The sequence below is a fragment of the Arachis ipaensis genome, chromosome B2 (genome assembly GCF_059453495.1).
Source record: "Arachis ipaensis isolate K30076 ecotype BB chromosome B2, ASM5945349v1, whole genome shotgun sequence".
Classification (NCBI taxonomy): domain Eukaryota; kingdom Viridiplantae; phylum Streptophyta; class Magnoliopsida; order Fabales; family Fabaceae; genus Arachis; species Arachis ipaensis.
Window position 1 is genome coordinate 103,722,704 of NC_142437.1, and position 9,773 is coordinate 103,732,476.

At 36.2% G+C, this 9,773-nt stretch overlaps 1 protein-coding gene across 1 annotated transcript; it reads left to right on the forward strand.

Annotated features, from left to right (window-relative positions):
* Positions 1-1,140: 1,140 nt before the first annotated feature.
* Positions 1,141-6,657, forward strand: LOC107625616 (uncharacterized). Its single transcript, XM_016328301.3, has 6 exons — positions 1,141-1,299; positions 2,539-3,964; positions 4,043-4,118; positions 4,671-5,050; positions 6,029-6,127; positions 6,254-6,657. Exons 2-6 carry the CDS (start codon positions 2,630-2,632, stop codon positions 6,398-6,400), a joined length of 2,037 nt encoding a protein of 678 aa, XP_016183787.1. The 5' UTR covers positions 1,141-1,299; positions 2,539-2,629; the 3' UTR covers positions 6,401-6,657.
* Positions 6,658-9,773: the final 3,116 nt, after the last annotated feature.

A 9,773-nucleotide genomic window follows, 5' to 3' on the forward strand; every position in this document is an offset into this window, starting at 1 on the left:
CCAAATTTTTTTTAAATTGAGTCCCTAAACTTTTTTTTTCCTTTTATTTGAGTCCCTAAATCAAATTTTTTTTAGTTGGGTCCCTATATAACTAAGGCAACTACTACCAAAAGGGACTTAATTGAAAAAAAAATTGGTGTAGGGACCCAATTAAAAGAAAAAAAAATTTAGGGACCTAATTGAAAATTTTGCAAAACTATAGGGACTAACAGAGTAATTAAACCTTTTTTTAAAAATAAAAAGAAAAATCTAGAGATCAAATTTTGCTCCGAATTTTTTTGTGCACCTTCTAAATATTTATTCAAATGTTGCCACAAAAATTTAGATCTAATGAATAAGTTGTTTGCTAAATATAAATTTTTTTTTGTTACTTACAAAAATTATAATATTTATTGGTTCTTTTTGTCGTATTTTTAAAGCATTCATGAGCTGTTTTATCGATAATATTTTTCAAGAATCTTTTTGTTAGTGACTGAATCTTTCAAATACCAAATTGGTAGTAAATTAACCCAATAAATTATTACATAGAATAAATGATAAAATTCATCCTTAAAAAATCATTCATTCTCCAAATTGGTCTCCAAAAGATTTTTCTTATCAAATTTGTCCTTCATAGATTTTAAATTAATCAGGTCAGTTCTTTCGTCACTTCTTTTGTTGACGACGTCAAAGTTTGCTGACGTAATACGTTAAATGACACCACAACACACACTTAAGAGTTTTAATTGGTTGTTAATACGATAAGTTTATGAAATTAGATCAAATCAAAATATATTTAAGAGAGAATTTTAAAGCATTAAAACTCTTTAATTTGGGGTTGATTTGATATAATTTTATAAATTTATTTTGTTAGCCCCAGTTAAAACTATCAAATATGTGTTGTAGTGTTAGTAATTCGTAATATGTCACATTTGCAAACTCTAACCATATTAGCAACGAAAATAATGAAATGATCGACACGACTAATTTAAAATTTTTGAAGAATAAATTTAGTTAATTTTTTTTTTTAACTAATTTAGAGACTCTTATTAAGTACGGGATTAAATTATTCAAGGTGCAGCAGTCAGTCCCGCCAAAACGAATTGGCGCGCTTTTAATTCGTAATTTATACATAAGAAAACTCAGTTGTTCCTTTTTCCAATGTTACCCCCTTTCTTTCTTTCTTTCTTTTTCTCGCGCCTTCTCTCTGTTTCACTCTCACGAGCGTGCTCTAGGCTAGGTCAGATTTCAGATCTGTGTTTTCTCTCTTCTTTTCCTCCTTCCAAACGCAGCATTTCGTTTCCGTTTACTCCGTCTCTGGTGAGTGTTTACTGAATGAATCCGATACCGTCTTTTAATTTCCAATACCGTCTTCTTGTCTTATAGATCTGAAAAAATGCTAAATCTGTTTGCTATTTTGTTCTCTTCAATTTTATTTCAATTTCGCACTATGTTTGTTCATTGCTGTTCTTCTAGTGATTTAATTAGTGTTTGAGAATGTCAATGTGTCTCTCTATATTTAAGAAATTCGTGCATATGCCTTTTTCTCGTAAGGAATTTGCTGTGCAGATTTGAATTCGAAGTTTGGCGGTTTTCCTTTGTTCTTTTTCTTTTCCGTTTTTCTGAGGGCTTATTGTGCAGAGAGGGATCAGTGTAAAATATTTTATTCAACTTTTGTTTATTTCTTGAATTGTTCCAATTCCACAATAACTCGGTTCAGTCCTATTTTGCTTGGATATTTATTTTCAGCTTTGAAAATGTTTTGCTCTATTGTTTTTTAGTGATTCTATATTTCTTTGTGTAACAATTTGGAAGCAGACTTGTTTTTGCGTTTCAGAAGTATTGCTGATGTTTTCCCCCAAATTTTGAGCTATAGTGTTTGAAGGATAAATTCAAAATTCTGCGTTTATTATTATTATTATTATTATTATTTGTCAATTTAATTTTCTGTAATTCTTGATGTGGAGAGAAGTATTTGAAGTTCCCAGCTACTGAGTTTGATTTTGAATGTTCTAGGTTAATCAAACCCTTGGTAATTTGTGCTTATGGCTTGAAACCAATGCCTTATAATTTCTCAAGATTTGTTTAATCCGATAATAGCATACCTTTGGTATCTAGGCTTATTAGTTTTGCTTCTTTCTTTGTTTTTGGTTGGTCTGCCTTCAGCTTCTATTTGAGGATTCTTACTTGGTAGTGCTGCCACTAGAAATTCGGTATTTGCCATCTTTGATTTAATCAGAATGATTTAGCTTGTATCCTACACATATGTAGAATCTTGTTTTGGTGGCAATTTTCTTATTACTAAGAAAAACACTACTGTGGTACTGTTATGTTGAAATTAATGTAGGTTGCATGAGTGCGCTAGAGTTTGCCCATTGTTGAATAGGATGAAGAAAATGTTGATATCTTGAAACTTGTGCTTTAGATTTGCATTTAATGGTTTCTGTCTGTCCCTTACCTCAGTTTCTTTATGAGTTTCAAAGCATGTGTAATTGTGCGAACATGATTGATTGATCCTTAGATTCATCTTCTAATAATGTTAGGTTTTACTGTTTTCAGTGGTTCAAATTTTTGATTGACTATTAGTCGCAAACATCGGAAGAAAATAGTGCAAATATTGTGATTTGTTAATACCTAATAGAGAATCCAAATGGAGCTGCGGAGTTGTGGCCAACTGCATTTCATCCAGGCTATTAATGGTGGTTTAGTTACAAAAGTCCTCAATATTACCTGTGGGCGACCAAGACTTTCATTTAAAGATGTCAAAGACATATATGATGGCTTCTCCTTTAATCATAATGCTGCAAAAGTTGAAAGATCTTGCATTGATGCATTGGAGGAAGTAACAGTGAAAAGTGAATCAGATTCTTCAGAAAGTAGTCCTAATGATGATGATGATATGCTGATAATCAACTTGGTCGAGGATGATTCTGACAATTTTACGCTAAACCAAATTAAACAAAGGTGCAAAACAAGGAAGAGAAAACAAAAACAAAGTACTGACCCGGCTAAAGGTAAAATTAAAGTTGAAGCCTCACCATTGCTGGATGATCACAAGAAAAAGCAAATCGCAATGGATGATTCTGATTTCATGGAGACTCTCGGTAGCTGGAGATCTAAACAATCAAAGAAGGCCAAGAAGAGAAATTGCATTAAAGACCCAATCTCTACTTCTACCCAAGAGATTATTCCAGTTGTCAAGGCTGAAGACGTCCTACATGATGAGGTGTCCCCACCCGTCAGTGGCGTTTCAACTGCTCTTGTTGAAGTGAAATTTGAGGTTCCTGAAAGTGATTGTATGGACAGGCCAGATGACTATTTTTGCATAGTAGCGAAAGAAGGGATAGAGATAACTGATGAATGGAATTTGGAGAATCAATTCAATTATGACTGTAAAGAGCATGCTGATCTTATTCCATTACGGATTGAATGGCCATTTAATATGGATAACGTTATGAGTGATTCAGACCTAAACAATGACCAGTCTCCAAACTTTCCAGCAATAGAATTCAAGAGTGCTGAAGGTATCATTCATCCAGATCCCAATTGCATCCCCAAACTGGAAGCATCTTTGGTTGAAGATCAAAACTCTGATACTTCGGATTATCAACCTGATGGTGACAGTAACACCAAAGTTATACTACGCATTGAGGCCAATAATGAAGGCCTTGACCCCCTGGTTCCAGGGTCTAGAGATGATAATGCTTCCCCATGTGACGGCTGTAAAGATGATGAGTCTACAGCTGGTGCTGAGGTTCAGGCAAAACCCACCTCTACTAGTGAACATGGCCTCAATCCTGGTGAGTCTTTGGTGTGTGTCTCAGACGATTCATCTCAATGTGAGGAGAAGGAATCATTTTCTTTGGAACATGATGATGAGAAGAGATATATCAATGATGAGGCTACTGATGAATTGAATTCTTGGGAAGAACATGAAGATTGCTCAAAGGTGCATCGTCCTGAAAGGCTGTTATCAACCAGAAAGGTGACTCTTTTTTGCTAAATTTTTGTGTTAGTTCAATTTTCATTTTCTGCTGCTTCTCATTACTTGGTTTCTCTGCAGACCATTTCACCCACTTCCCAGGAAAAGCTTTGTAAAGCCATGGAGTCCGTACATCTAATTCAGAAAAACAATCTGAGTAGGTGCCTAAGATATTTAGTTTTAACATTTTATGTAGTGATCTAGATCATAAATGCCAATTGAAATACAAAGTGAACTACCATGAAAAAGGAAATAACTTTTTAGAAAATCATGACTGTTGAAAGAGTAGAAATCTGTTGTATAGCTAGCTATTCACTACATGAGAAGTAATCCTAATAACTGAAAATTTAATCCATGATGGTGATGGTGAAGAAGGCATACAAGGCTTGAAAGTTGAAACAGTTAATATTTCTATCATCTTGACCAACAATGTGACAAAATATGCTTGTCTTAAAGTAAAATGCTTTTTCCAGAAATCTTGTGTTTTGTGGGTTCATTTCTCTGTCAAATATATGGTTTTCTAGTTAGTGGCTTTGGCTTTTTCTATTGAATAAAATACAACATAGATGTTCATTCAATAATTCTCCTTGTTTGCATATTGTGTGTTTGATGGGTTATTGTTTTATCATAAATATATAATTAGACTTTTTGTTCTTTCTATATATGCTATTTCTTTTTATTACATCCTGATCCTTATATTGGGATACAGTGCATTCAAGTTGCAAGGGTAAACTACAATATGGTGAGCAGACTAATAAGAGTGATGCTGATGAAGGGCTTAATGATAATATGAGACCAGGATTTACTGATAGCCCCGACAAAATTATTATTACTCCTAAGACCTCTAAAAGAGGTTCCCAGCCTAAAGGGATTTTCAAGAGTCCTTCTCGCCCGGCCAACCGCATAGGGTTTAACTCTGTTCAGAGTTGCTCTAAGAGTGCCATAGCATTTTCACAGCAGCAGATGCACGATGTAGAATGTTTGACAATGAAACTCACAAAGGAATTGAAGTCAATGAAGGAAATTGTGGATGACATGTTACGATCTGAGTTCTGTCTAAATACATCACTGAGATATAAAGTAAATGAGGTATGATAATCAGAAACCTATTATCTTAAAGGATTTTGCTTAAATATTGGAAATTTGAATTGAAGCCTTGTTATATCCTTGTAGCTCGCATGAAGCTTATATAAGTGCTCTGATGATAGAAAAATGAAAAAAAGAAGAAAATGCTATGATGGCTAAATATGGTACAATTAATCTCTATGCTTGTATAATTGGTAAAACTATGAACAATTCTTGTCTTGGTTACATTTAAGAGTTATTTTCTTTTTCGGTTAAGCATGAGGTCGAAGGCTGAAATTCCTGAAAGGAACACAAGCTCTATCCTCTAGAGGATCAAATCGTGAAGTTAGAGCTTGCATAGTAAATTACAAATGAACATCTCAAATAAAAATAGTATTTTTTATAAACAAATAAAAGGCCAACTAACCAAAGTTTCGCTTGGAAGTATACATTTGACATTTTTGGAATAGGTTTATACCCTCGTAATTTTAGAAGCTTTAATTCGAGTAGTTGTTCCATGAGAATACTTTGTATAGTATATATGGTGTCTCTTGTGTGTGCTTTGCAACACTAGATTAGTTCTTGTAGATCTTGCTTGTTCTGCAATCTGGAAAGAGGGAGGAAACCAAATCTTTATGGCAATGTGCTACCTATGCTGCAATTCTAATGATAGATTTTGACAAGCAAGTTTGTGATATTTGTTGGATCTTTCATCTTTGGCCTCTCTATAGTGTAACACACATGATCTTACCAGAGGATTTTCTGTTCTAAATGATTATTTAGGCTCCTTTCAGAAAGCTCTGTCTTCATTACAGTAATTGTTATTGTAATTGTAATATCTTCCCTTCATGTTCTGTGGCTCATGACACACTCCTTCTATGATTAGTACTGAGCAGATTATAGTGACTTCAGCTTTTGCTCTTGCTATTTAGGGCTGGAGCCATACTTGTCAATTGATGTATTTTGATATTTGTTGTTAATTATCGATAATTGATTTTTCAGGCAAGAATGGCTGTTAAAAATGCCACAAGAGCTGAAGAAGCTGCAAAACGATGCTTGTCTTTCATGGCAAGGGATTGCAACCGTTTCTGTAAGATAATGGTATGTTCTTCTTCCTCGGTCATAGTATTAATAGACTCGAAGCTCCTGATTTTAAAACAAGTTTTATATGGTTTTCTATTTCCTTTTTCATGTTTGACTCATTATTGGATCCTTGATTAAATGCAGAAATTAAGTGAAGGTGGCCCTCCAGCAGCCCAAGAGGTAGTGCGAAAAGAAAGGAAAAAGATAGCATTTGCCGATGAAGCAGGTGGAAGATTGTGCGAGGTCAAGCTCTTTGAGGATGATGTGGTGTCTTTGCCAGATTCCAACTGAGAGGAACAACGCTTCATTAACGTTCCTTTCTCTTTATACTGAATTATTTGTCAGTCCCCACTCCCAGTGATAAGTTTAACTGGGGAGCATCCGAAATTGAATTCATTTGATTTGCTGTTGTAACAAAGCTGAGATAACTCAAATTTTACATGAGGAAATCCTGTATGTTTGTATGTAAAAAGTAACTTTTAATAATGTCTGAATACTCATTACTCAATACTCTCATGAGGTTAAGAATGATACTGTTCCAACTGCTGCAAGTCCATATTTTTCTATACAAAAATGCTTGCAAACTCACTGCAATGAGATCAAAGCTACGAATTTTTAATTTGTTTGTGTTGAAGACGCCAAGTGGCAATGGGAGATGAACAATGGTGGTGATGGTGAAGGAATAAGGGCTTGCAATTTGTCCTAATAATTTTAGAGATGACTAGATGAGTTGTTTGTTTTCATCTATCTTTTCTTCCATCTCCCAAAATATAAAAGGTGATAGAATATAATTCACAATCGAAATAGTTATTATTCAAACCTACAGTAAATCAAAATATTATCGAAATATACAGAGTAGCATAATTTAGGAATTATGCACTTCAGTTTTGGATTGGCTCATTTTCCTTATCAATTGAAAGCAGGAAAAGATTCTGCTTCCTTTTTACATCCTTCATTTCTACTTTATATCCCATCTACTTCTGCATGCAGCTGCCATGCTCTTTCTTTGGACTTAACTTCTCTATGTGATGTCATCCATTGTTGAAGCATCAATTTCCATATATTCACAGCACCAGAATTTAACAACAATTAATGTGGCCTACGCATGCTGATGCTTAAACAAGTTCCTATTCCAACCAAAAAACAAGACCCTTGTTGCATAACAAAGTTTACAGAGCTACAGAGTTTTCGAAAAACATTAAGGACAATGTTTGCGTTTCTGTTTCTTATTTATTTATTTTAATTCTAAAAATAAAATATAAAAATGAAAAATAAAATTTTATTAATTTCACAATTTTTTAAAAAAAATCCTGAAAATAATTGAAAAATACATAATGAAAATTTAAACCAAACAAGTACTTTCATGCTAATCATCCAGTGCAAGTTGAACTCTACTCTGAAGCCTATTTTTATTTATTTTGGACTTGACTTTAAACTGAAGTTTTGGATCTTAGTAAGTAGTAACTGAAGTACTTGTGCGGTTGGATTTGTTGTCGATCTCACATGGCACTAACAACATTCCTATACTTTGTCCATAGTAAATAACTTTTTTTTTTTTTTTGAAATAAATAGCTCAACACACAAGGTGGAGCATACAGAATTCAGAAGCCATACGTACAAATAAAAATAAAGATTACTAATAACTGAAACAGGTAGCGCAGCCCCGAGTCATCTTCGGCATTGCCATCAACAATCAAAGGATGCCCCACCATTCCACTCGTCGGAGAACACAGAGGACCTATTAGTGATTTCATGAACTGCTGATCCTTTATTCTGGAACACCCGATTATTTCTTTCCAACCAAATTGCCCAGATTACAGCAAAGAATCCAATCAACCACCTCTTCCTCTCATCCTTTCGTGGTGCAGCAGTCGTCCAACTCTCAAAATGTTGCTTTAGTGTACCTGGGACAGACCATTCTCGTCCAAGCGCATAAAGCCAAGCACCCCACACCTGCCATGTGACCTCACACCCAAGAAACAGATGAAAAGCAGACTCAACAGACTTACCGCATAAGGCACATAGATTATCAAGCGGGTTAATGACCCCTAATCTGCACAGTCGTTCTTTGGTATTCACCCTCTCAATCAGAACAAACCAAGAAAATAATTCGACCCTTGGTGGGACGAAACCCCTCCAAATAGCACTAGTGAAGCTATAGCTTGTTACTTCCTCCGGAAGGACTGCCTCTTGCATGACTTGCACAAAGGATTTAGTTGAGAAGATACCAGTTCTATCAAATTTCCAAACCACCCTATCCTCTCGCTCTGTTGCTAGCTTAATTGAACGCAGTCTCTCATGGAGTTGGTTCAAGAGTTCCAACTCCCATTGGAACAACTGTCTCCTCCACTGAAAGCTCCATATCCACTCTAACCCATCCCAGAACCCGCAGTCACCTATAACAAATCCTTTAAGGTTTGAAACCGAGAAGAGTCTAGGGAACAAATCCTTCAAGACACCACCATTTAACCAGTCATCTTTCCAGAACCTGATCGTTCTACCGTTTCCCACTTCCATTGACAAGCCTCTAATCATCTGCTCTCTGATTTGTGGCTCTCGAATTTGTAGCTGGCAAATGTCTCTCCACGGACCCCCTCTTGAAGGAATAGGTTGACCATGTAGCATCTCAGACGGATTCATGTTATTACAAGAGCACACTACTTTTTTCCATAAGGGACATTCCTCCTTCGAGAACCTCCACCACCATTTGAAAAGAAGAGCTGTATTTCGAACCACCGCATCTCCCACTCCCAACCCACCCGCCTTTTTAGGGGCCATCACTACATCCCATCTCACTAGTGGTATCCCGCTTCCCCCATCGTCTGTACTCCACAAGAATCGTCTTTGTAAGGAAATCAATTTTTCTGCTACTACCTTTGGCATCTTATACAAACTGAGATAGTAAACAGGCAGGCTATTAAGAACCGATTTAATGAGCACCAGCTTACCCGATTTATTAAGAGTTTTTGCTCGCCACAGACTCAGCTTCTCTTCCACCTTATCAATCACTGGCTTCCACGTCTTAACTAGTCTCGGGTTTGCTCCCAAAGAGATGCCAAGGTATCGGATAGGGAGTGAGGCCTCCTTACACCCCAGCAAGATACACATCTTTTGCACCCACCTTTGTTCACAGTTTATCGGAATGAAACTGGACTTGTCAAAATTAATGCTCAAACCAGACATCAGCTCGAAGCACCGCAAAAGTCGCTTGTAATTCCGTATAGTTTCTTCCTCTGGCGGGCAGAAAAGTATCGTGTCATCCGCAAACTGTAAGTGTGATAACGCAATGCTATCCCTGCCAACCATGAGCGAGGCTATACGCCCATTCCTCACCGCCTCCCCGATCATTCTATGGAGCACATCAACAACTAGTACAAACAAAAAGGGAGATAAAGGGTCCCCTTGACGTAGGCCCCTTTCCATTTTGAACGGCTTAGAGGGAGACCCATTAATGAGCACTGACATAGACGCCGAACAAATACATTCCTTAATCCATCCCCGCCACCTATGTCCAAAACCCATCTTCTGCAGCACTAAATCCACAAAGCTCCATTTGACCTTATCATAAGCCTTCTGAAAATCCAGTTTAATTATCCCTGAGCTTCTTTTCCTTAACCTTAGCCAGTGCACTGTTTCACAAGCAATCAAAGCCCCATCATGAATT